We start from the raw sequence: 18,484 nt of genomic DNA on the forward strand, positions 1-18,484 counted from the left end.
AAACAGTCGTGTTTGTGTCCGTACCCAGCGCCTCCCTATTCTTTCCCTATTGCTTCATCCTATTCACTGTGTATTAGCCCCGCCCTGTCCCTTCCTATACACACTGTGTATTAGCCCCGCCCTGTCCCTTCCTATACACACTGTGTATTGCACTTCCATATCCCTCATGTATTATAAGGGATAATGTACCCCCTACTGTAAATGATAAGGATATTAGCAGTCACTGAGGGGTTCTGTGCCCCTATAAAGGCACAAGGCTGCAGGCTGAGTTATACAGGGAACTCTGAGTATCACTCATGTATTATAAGGGATAATGTACCCCCTACTGTAAATGATAAGGATATGAGCAGTCACTGAGGGGTTCTGTGCCCATATAAAGGCACAAGGCTGCAGGCTGAGTTATACAGGGAACTCTGAGTATCACTCATGTATTATAAGGGATAATGTACCCCCTACTGTAAATGATAAGGATATTAGCAGTCACTGAGGGGTTCTGTGCCCATATAAAGGCACAAGGCTGCAGGCTGAGTTCTCTCTCTCTCTATATATATATTTATATTGGGGGCCAGTACATTGGGCTACAGTAAATACAGTGGAGGGCATAGTTACACAGTTTGGAGCATGGCCATCTCTCTGGGGTACAGTTATATACATTGGGGGGCCCGGCTGTCTCTCTGGGGTACAGTAATGTACAGTGGGGGGCACGGCCATCTCTCTGGGGTACAGTAATATACAGTGGGGGCACGGCCATCTCTCTGGGGTACAGTAATGTACAGTGGGGGGCCCGGCAGTCTCTCTGGGGTACAGTAATATACAGTGGGGGCACGGCCGTCTCTCTGGGGTACAGTAATATACAGTGGGGGGCCCAGCTGTCTCTCTGGGGTACAGTAATATACAGTGGGGGGCCCAGCTGTCTCTCTGGTGTACAGTAATATACAGTGGGGGGCACGGCCATCTCTCTGGGGTACAGTAATGTACATTGGAGGGCCCGGCTGTCTCTCTGGGGTACAGTAATGTACATTGGGGGGCCCGGCTGTCTCTCTGGGGTACAGTAATATACAGTGGGGGGCACGGCCATCTCTCTGGGGTACAGTAATGTACATTGGAGGGCCCGGCTGTCTCTCTGGGGTACAGTAATGTACATTGGGGGGCCCGGCTGTCTCTCTGGGGTACAGTAATATACATTCGGGGGCCCGGCTGTCTCTCTGGGGTACAGTAATATACATTGGGGTGCCCGGCTGTCTCTCTGGGGTACAGTAATATACAGTGGGGGCCCGGCCATCTCTCTGGGGTACAGTAATATACAGTGGGGTGCCCGGCTGTCTCTCTGGGGTACAGTAATATACATTGGGGGGCCCGGCTGTCTCTCTGGGGTACAGTAATGTACATTGGGGGGCCCGGCTGTCTCTCTGGGGTACAGTAATATACATTGGGGGGCCCGGCTGTCTCTCTGGGGTACAGTAATATACAGTGGGGGCCCGGCCATCTCTCTGGGGTACAGTAATATACATTGGGGGCCCGGCCATCTCTCTGGGGTACAGTAATATACAGTGGGGGGCACGGCCGTCTCTCTGGGGTACAGTAATATACAGTGGGGGGCCCGGCCGTCTCTCTGGGGTACAGTAATGTACATTGGGGGGCACGGCTGTCTCTCTGGGGTACAGTGATGTACATTGGGGGCCCGGCCATCTCTCTGGGGTACAGTAATATACAGTGGGGGGCACGGCCGTCTCTCTGGGGTAAAGTAATATACAGTGGGGGGCCCGGCCGTCTCTCTGGGGTACAGTAATATACAGTGGGGGGCACGGCCGTCTCTGGGGTACAGTAATGTACATTGGGGGGCCCGGCTATCTCTCTGGGGTACAGTAATGTACTTTGGGGGGCCCGGCTGTCTCTCTGGGGTACAGTAATGTACATTGGGGGGCCCGGCTGTCTCTCTGGGGTACAGTAATATACAGTGGGGGGCCCGGCTGTCTCTCTGGGGTACAGTAATGTACATTGGGGGGGCCCGGCTGTCTCTCTGGGGTACAGTAATATACAGTGGGGGGCCCGGCTGTCTCTCTGGGGTACAGTAATGTACATTGGGGGGCCCGGCTGTCTCTCTGGGGTACAGTAATATACATTGGGGGGCCCGGCTGTCACTCTGGGGTACAGTAATGTACATTGGGGGGCCCGGCTGTCACTCTGGGGTACAGTAATGTACATTGGGGGGCCCGGCTGTCTCTCTGGGGAAGAGAATAGGCAGGATTACTAGCAGACAGGATATGGCTGGGATCCACTAAAAGGGATAAAAGGGTCCCGGCGCATTTGGATAAGACCCCCCTGGGGGGGCTGGAAGCTCCCAAACTCATTGTGTTAGCGGCCCCTTTGTGGGGGCTAATTAATCACATTATCTGTGAGCAGACATCACACACAATCCACATGCTGGTGTGTACACGCACACATACACGGGGGGGCACACACATGTGCGGGGGGGGGGAGCTCACACTCAGGAAGTGCCGGCAGCCTATTGTGAAGGAGGAGACATTTATAGGGGTCCATTTGGGCTCTAGATTAACCCCCCGCCCCTCCCTTAAGACTTTCATCCTTACCTAAAGCTATTGTGGTTGCCATGACAATGCAGCACCTGGGATTCTCAATGGCAGCCGGGAGGGGGGGGGACAATAGGTGCCTATTTGCCTGATTAGCCTATGAAGGCGCAGGGATAAAGCCCAAGCACTCGGCCAATTAGAGCCTTTGTGAGGTGCCCGTTAAGCCCCATTCAGCCATAATGCCCGGGCTAGACGGCCCACTGATAAATGGCCAAGCACAGACGCCCAGTAACATGAATGGAGGCTTAGGGGGGGCTGCTGGGAGTTGTAGTACAATGGCCTGTGCCATACACTATGGCCGCTGACAATGGCATTATTATATACGTGCATACCCAGAGTTCCAAGGGGCAGGCTATTGGTTATTAAGTAGCCATATGTGCATCTCTGGTTACATAGCCAGGAGCCATGAGTATAACAGCAGCGTTGCCACAGGGCAGGGGGGGGCGGGGAGAAGAATAAGAGCTGCCCCCCCCCCCCCCCCATTCATTTAATACACATGAAATGTCTATTGTCCGGCAGAGACAATGACCTCAATAACTGGCCGGGCGGATAATGTGACTCCCAGGGGATTGTGCTGAGCTCAGCCCGGGGCAACTCTACTGCGGGAAACCCACTGTGCCCAGCGCATACAGGGCGCCACCTACTGGCCAGGCACAGTAATACCCCAGTGCATACAGGGCACCACCTAGTGCCCAGGCACAGTAATACCCCAGCGCATACAGGGCACCACCTAGTGCCCAGGCACAGTAATACCCCAGCGCATACAGGGCACCACCTAGTGCCCAGGCACAGTAATACCCCAGCGCATACAGGGCGCCACCTACTGGCCAGGCACAGTAATACCCCAGCGCATACAGGGCACCACCTAGTGCCCAGGCACAGTAATACCCCAGCACATACAGGGCGCCACCTACTGGCCAGGCACAGTAATACCCCCAGCGCATACAGGGTGCCACCTACTGGCCAGGCACAGTAATACCCCAGCGCATACAGGGCACCACCTACTGGCCAGGCACAGTAATACCCCCAGCGCATACAGGGTGCCACCTACTGGCCAGGCACAGTAATACCCCAGCACATACAGGTACAGGGTATAGTGCCACCCAATGGCCAGACACAATAATACCCCAGAACATACAGGTACAGGGTATAGTGCCACCCAATGGCCAGACACAATAATACCCCAGAACATACAGGTACAGGGTATAGTGCCACCCAATGGCCAGACACAGTAATACCCCAGCACATACAGGTACAGGGTATAGTGCCACCCAATGGCCAGACACAATAATACCCCAGAACATACAGGTACAGGGTATAGTGCCACCCAATGGCCAGACACAGTAATACCCCAGCACATACAGGTACAGGGTATAGTGCCACCCAATGGCCAGACACAGTAATACCCCAGCACATACAGGTACAGGGTATAGTGCCACCCAATGGCCAGACACAGTAATACCCCAGCACATACAGGTACAGGGTATAGTGCCACCCAATGGGCAGACAACACTACAGCATAGAAATACCTCAGTACATACAGGTACAGGATAAGGCACCACCTAGTGGCTAGACACAGTAATACCCCAGCACATACAGGTACAGGGTAGGGCGCCACCCAGAGGCCAGACAACACTGCAGCATAGAAATACCCCAGAATATACAGGTACAGAGTAGAGCGCCACACACTGGCCAGACAACATTACAGTAAAGAAATTCCCATCTCCTCACTTTTAATGCTGTACTTTTCACACACTCATCGTAGGCTTAAACTTTTTAACCCTTGATTTTATGCAAAAGGATTCTGGGATTTGTAGTCCAGCAATATCCAGAGCCCCAAGTTTGACTGACGAGTAAAAACAGGCTTGGGCATGCAGCTGTGCAAAAGGAGCCATTTGCAACAGGGATACCGAGCTTGACTCTTTCCAACTGGTGTTGAACTTCAACTCCCATAATCCTCTAACAACTGCCTACCATCAACGGGTTGTGGGGATTCGTCCTTCAGCAACCAGTGGAGAAGGACAAAGCCTGATCTTTAGTGTTTATTTACACAGAGCAGGAATAATCCAGCTCAGAATAGGATTACAGGAACGCCTGCCATAAAGCAAGTTAGCGCTGCTGTTTTCTGCCAGAGAGGAAGTAGAGTTACAAGTTGCTGGAAATACCCTCCCAATATAAGTTGATATTTAATAGTAAAGGAAAACGTAAAGCACATAAGAATTGGGAAATATTTACTGGATAAAACACAAGAGGCCTCCCATTATAGGGTCCTGCCCCAGCCGGGGCAAACTGTCCGTATCAAGGGCAGCCCCCCCCCTTTGCTTCAAGCCTTGCTCCCTCCGGCCGCGCTCCCTTTATCCTTCTTGCCCTGATCCGGAGCCTTAAGCAGCGCCAGTTTCTTGGGCATGTTGGAGCTGGCTTTCTGGGTCACGTCGTGCTCAATCTTCTTCCGGATTTCCACTTCCAGGTTCTGCCAGACACAGGGAAAGGAACATTATTGTGTGGCCCCGGCACCCCCAGTCTGTGTGCGAGGATACCAACGCCCAGAGGTGCATTGTGGGCTGAGCCCAACCAGCCCTATGTCTCGCCATACTGTACCTTCTTTAGTTTCTGTTGGTGGATTATGCGCGATTTCTTTGGTGCAATAATTCGGCCTGCAGGGGGCAGAAAAGAGCAAGAGAGTTTACATGTTAAAGGGATGCAGGCATCAAATGGTTACATTTTATTTTCTCAGCAGTCCTGCCCTGCTTTATGGCTGAGATTCTAGCTATCTGTATAACAGAGCATTCTGTCACAGTGGCACAGATCCTATCTGATCCCCCCCATTGTAAGCAGCAGTCCTGCCCTGCTTTATGGCTGAGATTCTAGCTATCTGTATAACAGAGCATTCTGTCACAGTGGCACAGATCCTATCTGATCCCCCCATTGTAAGCAGCAGTCCTGCCCTGCTTTATGGCTGAGATTCTAGCTATCTGTATAACAGAGCATTCTGTCACAGTGGCACAGATCCTATCTGATCCCCCCCATTGTAAGCAGCAGTCCTGCCCTGCTTTATGGCTGAGATTCTAGCTATCTGTATAACAGAGCATTCTGTCACAGTGGCACAGATCCTATCTGATCCCCCCATTGTAAGCAGCAGTCCTGCCCTGCTTTATGGCTGAGATTCTAGCTATCTGTATAACAGAGCATTCTGTCACAGTGGCACAGATCCTATCTGATCCCATTGTAAGCAGCAGTCCTGCCCTGCTTTATGGCTGAGATTCTAGCTATCTGTATAACAGAGCATTCTGTCACAGTGGCACAGATCCTATCTGATCCCCCTTGTAAGCAGCAGTCCTGCCCTGCTTTATGGCTGAGATTCTAGCTATCTGTATAACAGAGCATTCTGTCACAGTGGCACAGATCCTATCTGATCCCCATTGTAAGCAGCAGTCCTGCCCTGCTTTATGGCTGAGATTCTAGCTATCTGTATAACAGAGCATTCTGTCACAGTGGCACAGATCCTATCTGATCCCCCTTGTAAGCAGCAGTCCTGCCCTGCTTTATGGCTGAGATTCTAGCTATCTGTATAACAGAGCATTCTGTCACAGTGGCACAGATCCTATCTGATCCCCATTGTAAGCAGCAGTCCTGTCCTGCTTTATGGCTGAGATTCTAGCTATCTGTATAACAGAGCATTCTGTCACAGTGGCACAGATCCTATCCCCCCCATTGTAAGCAGCAGTCCTGCCCTGCTTTATGGCTGAGATTCTAGCTATCTGTATAACAGAGCATTCTGTCACAGTGGCACAGATCCTATCTGATCCCCCCATTGTAAGCAGCAGTCCTGCCCTGCTTTATGGCTGAGATTCTAGCTATCTGTATAACAGAGCATTCTGTCACAGTGGCACAGATCCTATCTGATCCCCCCCATTGTAAGCAGCAGTCCTGCCCTGCTTTATGGCTGAGATTCTAGCTATCTGTATAACAGAGCATTCTGTCACAGTGGCACAGATCCTATCTGATCCCCCCCATTGTAAGCAGCAGTCCTGCCCTGCTTTATGGCTGAGATTCTAGCTATCTGTATAACAGAGCATTCTGTCACAGTGGCACAGATCCTATCTGATCCCCCCATTGTAAGCAGCAGTCCTGCCCTGCTTTATGGCTGAGATTCTAGCTATCTGTATAACAGAGCATTCTGTCACAGTGGCACAGATCCTATCCCCCCCATTGTAAGCAGCAGTCCTGCCCTGCTTTATGGCTGAGATTCTAGTTATCTGTATAACAGAGCATTCTGTCACAGTGGCACAGATCCTATCTGATCCCCCCATTGTAAGCAGCAGTCCTGCCCTGCTTTATGGCTGAGATTCTAGCTATCTGTATAACAGAGCATTCTGTCACAGTGGCACAGATCCTATCTGATCCCCCCATTGTAAGCAGCAGTCCTGCCCTGCTTTATGGCTGAGATTCTAGCTATCTGTATAACAGAGCATTCTGTCACAGTGGCACAGATCCTATCTGATCCCCCCCATTGTAAGCAGCAGTCCTGCCCTGCTTTATGGCTGAGATTCTAGCTATCTGTATAACAGAGCATTCTGTCACAGTGGCACAGATCCTATCTGATCCCCCCATTGTAAGCAGCAGTCCTGCCCTGCTTTATGGCTGAGATTCTAGCTATCTGTATAACAGAGCATTCTGTCACAGTGGCACAGATCCTATCTGATCCCCCCATTGTAAGCAGCAGTCCTGCCCTGCTTTATGGCTGAGATTCTAGCTATCTGTATAACAGAGCATTCTGTCACAGTGGCACAGATCCTATCCCCCCCATTGTAAGCAGCAGTCCTGCCCTGCTTTATGGCTGAGATTCTAGTTATCTGTATAACAGAGCATTCTGTCACAGTGGCACAGATCCTATCTGATCCCCCCATTGTAAGCAGCAGTCCTGCCCTGCTTTATGGCTGAGATTCTAGCTATCTGTATAACAGAGCATTCTGTCACAGTGGCACAGATCCTATCTGATCCCCCCCATTGTAAGCAGCAGTCCTGCCCTGCTTTATGGCTGAGATTCTAGCTATCTGTATAACAGAGCATTCTGTCACAGTGGCACAGATCCTATCTGATCCCCCCATTGTAAGCAGCAGTCCTGCCCTGCTTTATGGCTGAGACTCTAGCTATCTATCTTTAACTACACTTCCCATCAGTACAAATCCTAGCAGACCCAGAATTCTAGCCTAGGAGACACACACACAGACTGAGTCTGTATATAGAGCTAATGCGGATAGAAGCTGCGCAAACACGTTCCCCTCACCTCCTTTCCTCATAGGCACGGACTTTTTGGCAGGCTTCTTGGGTTTAGCTTTGCCTTTTACCGCCCCCTGTGCCATGGCGGAGTACAGCCGTGTGAGGAGACTGACACGATACCGGCACGTATAACTCTAATTCCCTCCGCAGGAACTGATCACAAGTGCGTACTAGTTACATGTGAGGCGGCAGCCATATTGGTAGGGGAAATAAATATGCGCGCAAACTTCCTGTCGCATACGTCACTTTCTGGGAGGCGCCATTAAGCTGGTGAGGAGCCGGACGCTTTGGCCGCCATCTTGGTGGAGGCACATTTGAAAACTGCACCAATTACAAAATCATAAATCTCTAGAAGTTCTGTATTACCAGCATTGACTTTAGGGAAAGCTATAAGTGCTGCAGTCTTAAAGTCTCTGTCTGATTCATTATGAAACATTGTCTGCAACTGAGTTTTACTTCATAGATTCAGAGCTCCTCAGTAACTCTAGAGCCCAGGCATGTTAGCTTCTTTATACTACAACTCCCAGGCACCTTTAAAGTGACATGGAAACCATACCTCACCCCTACTGTAAATGATAAGAATCTAAGAAATCACTGAGGGGTTCTGTGTTATACAGGGAACTCTGAGTATCACTCATGTATTATAAGGGATAATGTACCCCCTACTGTAAATGATAAGGATATTAGCAGTCACTGAGGGGTTCTGTGCCCATATAAAGGCACAAGGCTGCAGGCTGAGTTATACAGGGAACTCTGAGTATCACTCATGTATTATAAGGGATAATGTACCCCCTACTGTAAATGATAAGGATATTAGCAGTCACTGAGGGGTTCTGTGCCCATATAAAGGCACAAGGCTGCAGGCTGAGTTATACAGGGAAACTCTGAGTATCACTCATGTATTATAAGGGATAATGTACCCCCTACTGTAAATGATAAGGATATTAGCAGTCACTGAGGGGTTCTGTGCCCATATAAAGGCACAAGGCTGCAGGCTGAGTTATACAGGGAACTCTGAGTATCACTCATGTATTATAAGGGATAATGTACCCCCTATTGTAAATGATAAGGATATTAGCAGTCACTGAGGGGCTCTGTGCCCATATAAAGGCACAAGGCTGCAGGCTGAGTTATACAGGGAACTCTGAGTATCACTCATGTATTATAAGGGATAATGTACCCCCTACTGTAAATGATAAGGATATTAGCAGTCACTGAGGGGTTCTGTGCCCATATAAAGTCACAAGGCTGCAGGCTGAGTTATACAGGGAACTCTGAGTATCACTCATGTATTATAAGGGATAATGTACCCCCTACTGTAAATGATAAGGATATTAGCAGTCACTGAGGGGTTCTGTGCCCATATAAAGGCACAAGGCTGCAGGCTGAGTTATACAGGGAACTCTGAGTATCACTCATGTATTATAAGGGATAATGGGATAATGTACCCCCATACAAGCTACCTCCAAAAGTACTTACTACTCATGTTGACCGTTTTCCCCGGAAAGCACTTGTTTTTTAAATAAACGCTTCTTAATATCCTGGACACAACTGTGAGACAAACCTGTCTCTGTTCCTGAGCGCCGACGTGTACGTGATGACATTGCGCACTGAAGCAAGAAAGGGCAGCGCAGGACCCCTCGCCGATTGGTGGAAAGGTAAGCATTTTTTTTATTGCAGGGGCGGCGGTTCCAGGAACCCGGAAGAGAAGAAAGAAAATGGCGGCCTCGTGGGACTTAGATTCAGAAGGTGCGGACCAGCTGGACCGTGGGATTTTTTTCAATAGCGTTTCAGAAGCTATCAGGTAAGTACATAATATGGCAAGATAAAAAAAAAAATATTCTAACTCTGTCACAATCGCTTTAAGGGATATATATTACAGGATATGCATTACAGTTGTGTATTATATTGTGATTGTGTCACAGTTTAGTCTCAAAATGACCCAATAATTATAAAATCAGGGAGGAAAGGGACACATATGGCCAAAACAGAGAAACAAATATACAATCACTACGTATCATTCGCTCTATTTTTTAATTCCTGTAAAAAACTAAAGTCACAGTTACAGATTCGGATGATTTCTTACAAAGCATTTGCCCATCAAGTGCCGCAGACTAAGGGGCAATAAGGGCAGTAAGTGTAGGAAGGGCAGTTCCTTGGCTCCATGCTGAGCCCCCAGCCCTGGGAATACTGGTCTCAGCCCCAATTTCTCACTGTCCCTTTGTCAGTCCGTCTCTCAGCTCCTCGGGTTTAAAGACCCCTCGCTCGGTTATTATCCCAGTGATCAGCTCGTGGGGGGTGACATCAAAAGCCGGATTCCACACACCAATCCCTGCAGGAGAAGGAATAAGCAACAGCTGATAAGACACATTGGGAGGAGAGGAAATCCCTACTTAGTTGCCTCCCCGCCCCCTGCTCTCTGGCACTCCTGTGTTTGTACAGAGCCCCAGTGCAACCAGCACCTCATTATTGGGCGTTAAAGGGGTAGGTTCCCCTTTAATTTACCTTTTATTAAGTTATAGAATATCCCATTCTTTAATTGGTCTTCATTTTTTTCACTTTCCAGCTTTCAAAATGGGGGTCACTGGTCACTGACCCCGGCTGTTCAGGTCCTCTCCTATTTTTTTTTATTACTTTTCTTTTTGTTCCGCCAAATTCAATCGAATGCCTGGTTGCTAGGGTCGTTTAAACCCTAGCAATCAGTTTAGTGCTTAAATTCCAAACTGGAGAGCTGCTGAACAAAAAGCTAAATAAAAAAAAAATAAGAAAATAGAACTGTAATATAGAATACAGTGGTGTGAAAAACTATTTGCCCCCTTCCTGATTTCTTATTCTTTTGCATGTTTGTCACACAAAATGTTTCTGCTCATCAAACACATTTAACTATTAGTCAAAGATAACACAAGTAAACACAAAATGCAGTTTTTAAATGAGGGTTTTTATTATTTAGGGAGAAAAAAAATCCAAACCTACATGGCCCTGTGTGAAAAAGTAATTGCCCCCTGAACCTAATAACTGGTTGGGCCACCCTAAGCAGCAATAACTGCAATCAAGCGTTTGCGATAACTTGCAACGAGTCTTTTACAGCGCTCTGGAGGAATTTTGGCCCACTCATCTTTGCAGAATTGTTGTAATTCAGCTTTATTTGAGGGTTTTCTAGCATGAACCGCCTTTTTAAGGTCATGCCACAACATCTCAATAGGATTCAGGTCAGGACTTTGACTAGGCCACTCCAAAGTCTTTCATTTTGTTTTTCTTCAGCCATTCAGAGGTGGATTTGCTGGTGTGTTTTGGGTCATTGTCCTGCTGCAGCACCCAAGATCGCTTCAGCTTGAGTTGACGAACAGATGGCCGGACATTCTCCTTCAGGATTTTTTGGTAGACCGTAGAATCATGGTTCCATCTATCACAGCAAGCCTTCCAGGTCCTGAAGCAGCAAAACAACCCCAGACCATCACACTACCACCACCATATTTTACTGTTGGTATGATGTTCTTTTTCTGAAATGCTGTGTTACTTTTACGCCAGATGTAACGGGACACGCACCTTCCAAAAAGTTCAACTTTTGTCTCGTCGGTCCACAAGGTATTTTCCCAAAAGTCTTGGCAATCATTGAGATGTTTTTTAGCAAAATTGAGACGAGCCATAATGTTCTTTTTGCTTAAAAGTGGTTTGCGCCTTTGGAAATCTGCCATGCAGGCCGTTTTTGCCCAGTCTCTTTCTTATGGTGGAGTCGTGAACACTGACCTTAATTGAGGCAAGTGAGGCCTGCAGTTCTTTAGATGTTGTCCTGGGGTCTTTTGTGGCCTCTCGGATGAGTTGTCTCTGCGCTCTTGGGGTAATTTTGGTCGGCCGGCCACTCCTGGGAAGGTTCACCACTGTTCCATGTTTTTGCCATTTGTGGATAATGGCTCTCACTGTGGTTCGCTGGAGTCCCAAAGCTTTAGAAATGGCTTTATAACCTTTACCAGACTGATAGATCTCAATTACTTTTGTTCTCATTTGTTCCTGAATTTCTTTGGATCTTGGCATGATGTCTAGCTTTTGAGGTGCTTTTGGGCTACTTCTCTGTGCCAGGTAGCTCCTATTTAAGTGATTTCTTGATTGAAACAGGTGTGGCAGTAATCAGGCCTGGGGGTGACTACAGAAATTGATATTGAAATTGAAAATTGAAATTGATAAACCACAGTTAAGTTATTTTTTAACAAGGGGGGCAATCACTTTTTCACACAGGGCCATGTAGATTTGGAGTTTTTTTTCTCCCTTAATAACGTAAACCTTCATTTAAAAACTGCATTTTGTGTTCAATTATGTTATCTTTGACTAATAGTTAACGGTTTTTGATGAGCAGAAACATTTAAGTGTGACAAACATGCAAAAGAATAAGAAATCAGGAAGGGGGCAAATAGTTTTTCACACCACTGTATATAGTAGGGGGTACATAATCCCTCACAGAAACCCTTGGTCACTAAAATATCCTTATATTACACAACAGGGGATACATTATTTCCTATTTAAATCACATTTAATAAGATCACTCTGTATCTCTCTCCCATTAGATCGCTAGGCAGACTATACCCAGGCACATCGGCATATGTTTTGCCAAATGAGGCCACCTTAAGCTCGAGCGGATCTTTGCCCGATATGCCCACCTACTGGTGGGAAACATTGGCTAATTCGGTCGTTTGGCCCGAGGGCCACCTTTATTCACCCACCTGGTGCTGCTATCCTGACGCCATTGATATCTGTTAGTTCATGGCTGGGCCTCTCCTCAATGACAATGCTGCCACCTGTTGGCAGGCTGAGGTCACATGATGTGCTGGGCGCAGCCACATAGAAAGGGATTCCATGATACCTGGCAGTGATGGCCAACTGGTATGTTCCAATTTTATTGGCTGTGTCTCCATTTGCAACCACCCTGTCTGCACCCACCACAACGGCTGGGGATAGAAGAAAAAGGATAGGAGACATAACCATACAAGAAACCGTATTAGAAGTAGGCTATTGAGCAGTTTTCACTCACCCCAAATCTCCCCCTAACTGGCCTTCAGGCTGGGCCCCCTTAGCCCATAACAAGGTTACAGATATATAGAAACATTGGGGTAACAGTCACCCCGCTATAGTTCCAGGGGTACCCAGGGCACAAATAAGCACTCACCCCAAATCCCCCCCTAACTGGCCTTCAGGCTGGGCCCCCTTAGCCCATAACAAGGTTACAGATATATAGAAACATTGGGGTAACAGTCACACTGCTATAGTTCCAGGGGTACCCAGGGCACAAATAAGCACTCACCCCAAATCCCCCCATAACTGGCCTTCAGGCTGGGCCCCCTTAGCCCATAACAAGGTTACAGATATATAGAAACATTGGGGTAACAGTCACCCCGCTATAGTTCCAGGGGTACCCAGGGCGCAAATAAGCACTCACCCCAAATCCCCCCCTAACTGGCCTTCAGGCTGGGCCCCCTTAGCCCATAACAAGGTTACAGATATATAGAAACATTGGGGTAACAGTCACCCTGCTATAGTTCCAGGGGTACCCAGGGCACAAATAAGCACTCACCCCAAATCCCCCCCTAACTGGCCTTCAGGCTGGGCCCCCTTAGCCCATGACAAGGTTACAGATATATATGGGGTTTGCAGGGATGTACGTACCGGTAACCTTGCGATCCCTGATAGCGGCGGAGGCCATGCTGTCGGTGATGAGTGTGGCTGGGATCTTCTCATACACCAGTTCATAAGCCGTAAGCCTGGAGCCCTGGTTGTAAGGACGGGTCTCAGTGCAGAATACGTGAGAGAGGCGGCCAAGCACATGGAGGGAGCGCACCACACCTACCCCAGCGGTGGAGAAACAGGGTAAGAAAGCATCCTGCCCACAAACCTAGGAGAGACAGGTTTAAGAGCAAGAAAAAGCAAGGAGCGGTGTATCGAGGGGGGCACCATTAGCAAGGAGTAAAGTAATAACAGAGCATAACTTGCCTAGGTTTCAGTTATACACATCAACCAATCAGCATAACCAACTAGTCCGCTGCAACAAAATCTAATATCTGATTGGCTGCTGTGGAGAACACCACCTGGACAGGATTGGCCCTTGTTATTACATTTTGCAACGCAGCAGGAAAGGAAAAGAAGACCAGATTTAGAGAGGGCCAATCATTCTTTTCGTTGTTGATTAACCCTTTGATAACTGGTGTCTCACCTAGCGCAGTCCCATAGCCTGCAGTCGCCAGCGAGCCAGTGTTACAGTGAGTCAGCATGCAGACTTTCTCCGTGGGCCCTGCCGTCTCCAGTATGTGCTTAGCACCGAAGTCCCCAATCATCTGATTATCCTCCACGTCCTTCTTCAGGAGGGCCTCTGCCCATTGGATGACACTGAGGAGAAAAATGGGAGGCTTCTAAAGTAATACCATACCAGGATAACACACATTGAGTTTTCCATAAGGGAATTTTAGTTCAACAGCATCTACAAACTGCCCGTCCCTGGCCTAGGGCCTGATCCAGACTCACCTTTCAGCCAGCCCTTGAGTAGTGGCTCCTGCTTTCTCAGCCTCCTTAGCCAGGAATGCATTTAGCTCATCTGCTGCCTTCTTCATATTGACGGCCGTGGGGCGGGCATCCACCAAGTGGCACAGAGACTCCTGGACAAACGCGATGAAGCTGGGCACATCCTGGCACGTTCTGCTGGTCAGTTCCACAGCCAAGCTCAGCACCCCCACAATGGCGATAGCCGGGGCCCCACGAACCTGAAGGTACAGCAGATTAAGATATACATGATTAACAAGGGCTATGTATTAGAATTAGGGTAAAACAGTGATAGCACCCATGGGTGCCAAGTCCAAGGATGTGAGTGCACTAGGGGAATTAAGACCAGGACTGGCAATCTGTGGGTTCAGGCAAATGCCAGAGGGGCTGCTGTAAGATGCCATAGACACTCACTATTTATTGGGCCTATGGGGGGGGCTGTTTGGGCCTCTGGGTACTGAAAATCAGGCCCGGACTGGCAATCTGTGGGTTCAGGCAAATGCCAGAGGGGCTGCTGTAAGGTGCCATAGACACTCACTATTTATTGGGCCTATGGGGGTCTGTTTGGGCCTCTGTGTACTGAAAATCAGGCCCAGACTGGCAATCTGTGGGTTCAGGCAAATGCCAGAGGGGCTGCTGTAAGGTGCCATAGTCACTCACTATTTATTGGGCCTATGGGGGGGGCTGTTTGGGCCTCTGGGTACTGAAAATCAGGCCCGGACTGGCAATCTGTGGGTTCAGGCAAATGCCAGAGGGGCTGCTGTAAGGTGCCATAGACACTCACTATTTATTGGGCCTATGGGGGGCTGTTTGGGCCTCTGTGTACTGAAAATCATGTGACCTGTGCTCTGATAAACTTCAGGCACACTTTACTGCTGCGCTGCAAGTTGGAATGATATCCCCCCCTCACCCCCAGAATTTTTTTGGCCACGCCCACTTTGTGGCCACAACCCAATTGCCACACCCCATTTTAAAAATAGTTAAAATAGTGCCCACGATGGCCGAATAGACAGCACCCCGATAGACAGTGCCCCCCATACACAGTGCCCCATTTGCCCCCATAAACAGTACCCCCCCATAGGCAGTGCCCCCAATTGACCCCACAGACCATGCCCTCAATTGACTCACAGACAGTAGCCCCCATAGAAAGTGCCCCCATACACAGTATCCCTCCTTACAGTGTCCCCCCATACAGTTCCCCCCATACACAGTAGCCCTCCTTACACATTGCCCCCCCATACACAGTAGCCCTCCCATACACAGTGCCCCCCCCATACACAGTAGCCCTCCTTACACAGTGCCCCCCATACACAGTAGCCCTCCACACACAGTGCCCCCCATACACAGTAGCCCTCCTTACACAGAGCCCCCCCATACACAGTGCCCCCCATACACAGTAGCCCTCCTTACAGTGCCCCCCCCATACACAGTAGCCCTCCTTACACATTGCCCCCCCATACACAGTAGCCCTCCTTACACCGTGTCCCCCCATACAGTGCCCCCCATACACAGTAGCCCTCCTTACACAGTGCCCCCATACACAGTAGCCCTCCACACACAGTGCCCCCCATACACAGTAGCCCTCCTTACACAGAGCCCCCCCATACACAGTGCCCCCATACACAGTAGCCCTCCTTACAGTGCCCCCCCATACACAGTAGCCCTCCTTACACATTGCCCCCCCATACACAGTAGCCCTCCTTACACAGTGTCCCCCCCATACACAGTGCCCCCCATACACAGTGCCCCCCATACACAGTAGCCTCCTTACACAGTGTCCCCCCATTACACAGTAGCCCTCCATACACAGTAGTCCTCCACACACAGTGCCCCCCATACACAGTAGCCCTCCTTACACAGAGCCCCCTATACACAGTAGCCCTCCTTACACAGTGCCCCCCATACACAGTAGTCCTCCTTACAGTGCCCCCCATACAGTGCCCCCCATACACAGTAGCCCTCCTTACACATTGCCCCCCATACACAGTAGCCCTCCTTACACAGTGTCCCCCCATACACAGTAGCCCTCCTTACACATTGCCCCCCCATACACAGTAGCCCTCCTTACACAGTGTCCCCCCATACAGTGTCCCCCATTCACAGTGCCCCCCCATACACAGTAGCCCTCCATACACAGAGCCCCCCCATACACAGTAGCCCTCCTTACACAGTGCCCCCCATACACAGTAGCCCCCCAATTGCCCCCATAGTGAGTACCTCCAATAGAAAATTCCCCCATACATAGCGGCCCCCATAGACTTCTTGGGCTCCTGCTCCTTATTTGGTTCCTTGTACGGCGGCGACAGGACCTTTTTGTTAAGGTTGCGCCCGTGCGTACGTGTGACGTCACACCCACAGGCGCAACCTTATAAAAGGACCTGTCTCCGCCGTACGAGGAGCCGAATAAGGAGCAGGAGCCCAAGAAGAAGGAGCCGGAGCGCTCTGCTGTAGCCAGCGCGTCCCACTGGCCTGGATAGTTTAATGAATGTTCTACATTTCCGTAATGCGGGACATTCATTGAACAATCCGGGACAGCGGGGACGCGCTGTAAAAACCGGGACTGAAAAGCGTGACAGTTGGGGGGTATGGCTACAAATACATTGTTGGTTCAAGTATAAAAGGTTAAATGGCAGAGGGAATTATTTGCTGTGTAACAGTGTCATTTAGAAATACAAAGTGCCCCATAAATGTCAATATCCCTTTAGGGACCATGCGAATCATGCAGTGGGTAGCAGTGTATGAATGGCTGCCTTTGGGGAGTGGGACTTTTACATTACACAGACTTCCCACATGGCTTCGCCACACAAACCAACCACTCCCAGCATGCATAGCGCCCCCGCCCTTTGCCGCTCATTCATTCGACCGCAACCACGCCCACTGCACGCATGCGCACTCCCATCCCCATGAGGATTTTTCTGCTGGCATTTCCCTTGCCTTCATAGTCCGGATGGCGTCGGCCCCCTGCTGCACCCCTGTAACGGGCTCATACTCGCTCTTGTGCGGGAGCAGCAGTTGGTTGAGCACTTGCAGGGAGCCGCGGCTGTACCGCACCGATTCCAGAGACATGGCGGCTGCGTCACTTCCGGGGGCGGGGATACGGGTTCAGGCGCTTACTGTTCCGTGGGAAATGATACCCGGAAGTGAGGGAAGCCCAGCAAGGGGGTCACAGTTGTAGTTTCCTGGGGTTGTGTTTTTTAAATGTTTAGAATCGTGTAACAGTTTCCTCTGAGGCTCCCTGGTTTGGAATTCAAGCTGGAGAGTTTTACATACCATAGCAACCAGGGAGTGTGTTTAAATGCAAGACTAAAACCTGCTAGGGAGGCTCTGCATAGAAACGTTGCCTCTATGGGACAGGTTGCTAAGGAGAGTTTTACATACCATAGCAACCAGGGAGTGTGTTTAAATGCAAGACTAAAACCTGCTAGGGAGGCTCTGCATAGAAACGTTGCCTCTATGGGACAGGTTGCTAAGGAGAGTTTTTACATACCATAGCAACCAGGGAGTGTGTTTAAATGCAAGACTAAAACCTGCTAGGGAGGCTCTGCATAGAAACGTTGCCTCTATGGGACAGGTTGCTAAGGAGAGTTTTACATACCATAGCAACCAGGGAGTGTGTTTAAATGCAAGACTAAAACCTGCTAGGGAGGCTCTGCATAGAAACGTTGCCTCTATGGGACAGGTTGCTAAGGAGAGTTTTACATACCATAGCAACCAGGGAGTGTGTTTAAATGCAAGACTAAAACCTGCTAGGGAGGCTCTGCATAGAAACGTTGCCTCTATGGGACAGGTTGCTAAGGAGAGTTTTACATACCACAGCAACCAGGGAGTGTTTAAATGCAAGACTAAAACCTGCTAGGGAGGATCTGCATAGAAACGTTGCCTCTTGCCTCTATGGGACAGGTTGCTAAGGAGAGTTTTACATACCATAGCAACCAGGGAGTGTGTTTAAATGCAAGACTAAAACCTGCTAGGGAGGCTCTGCATAGAAACGTTGCCTCTATGGGACAGGTTGCTAAGGAGAGTTTTACATACCATAGCAACCAGGGAGTGTTTAAATGCAAGACTAAAACCTGCTAGGGAGGATCTGCATA

The 18,484-nt window shown here is 49.3% G+C and overlaps 2 protein-coding genes across 2 annotated transcripts; both read right to left on the reverse strand.

Moving 5' to 3' along the window:
• Positions 1–4,805: 4,805 nt before the first annotated feature.
• On the reverse strand, positions 4,806–8,088 carry c19orf53 (chromosome 19 open reading frame 53). The gene is made up of 3 exons (XM_002941010.5): positions 7,879–8,088; positions 5,190–5,245; positions 4,806–5,061 (listed from the first exon to the last, which is right to left on the reverse strand). The coding sequence occupies exons 1-3, from the start codon at positions 7,952–7,954 to the stop codon at positions 4,915–4,917; spliced, it is 279 nt and encodes a 92-aa protein (XP_002941056.1). The 5' UTR covers positions 7,955–8,088; the 3' UTR covers positions 4,806–4,914.
• A 1,803-nt stretch (positions 8,089–9,891) lies between these two features.
• On the reverse strand, positions 9,892–17,515 carry mri1 (methylthioribose-1-phosphate isomerase 1). The gene is given in 6 exon segments (NM_001016877.2): positions 9,892–10,203; positions 12,587–12,811; positions 13,527–13,703; positions 14,071–14,243; positions 14,379–14,614; positions 17,328–17,515. Coding segments are annotated over 6 exon segments (1,065 nt in total). The 5' UTR covers positions 17,460–17,515; the 3' UTR covers positions 9,892–10,081.
• Between the last annotated feature and the right edge of the window lie 969 nt (positions 17,516–18,484).

The sequence above is a fragment of the Xenopus tropicalis genome, chromosome 3 (genome assembly GCF_000004195.4).
Source record: "Xenopus tropicalis strain Nigerian chromosome 3, UCB_Xtro_10.0, whole genome shotgun sequence".
NCBI classification, from domain to species: domain Eukaryota; kingdom Metazoa; phylum Chordata; class Amphibia; order Anura; family Pipidae; genus Xenopus; species Xenopus tropicalis.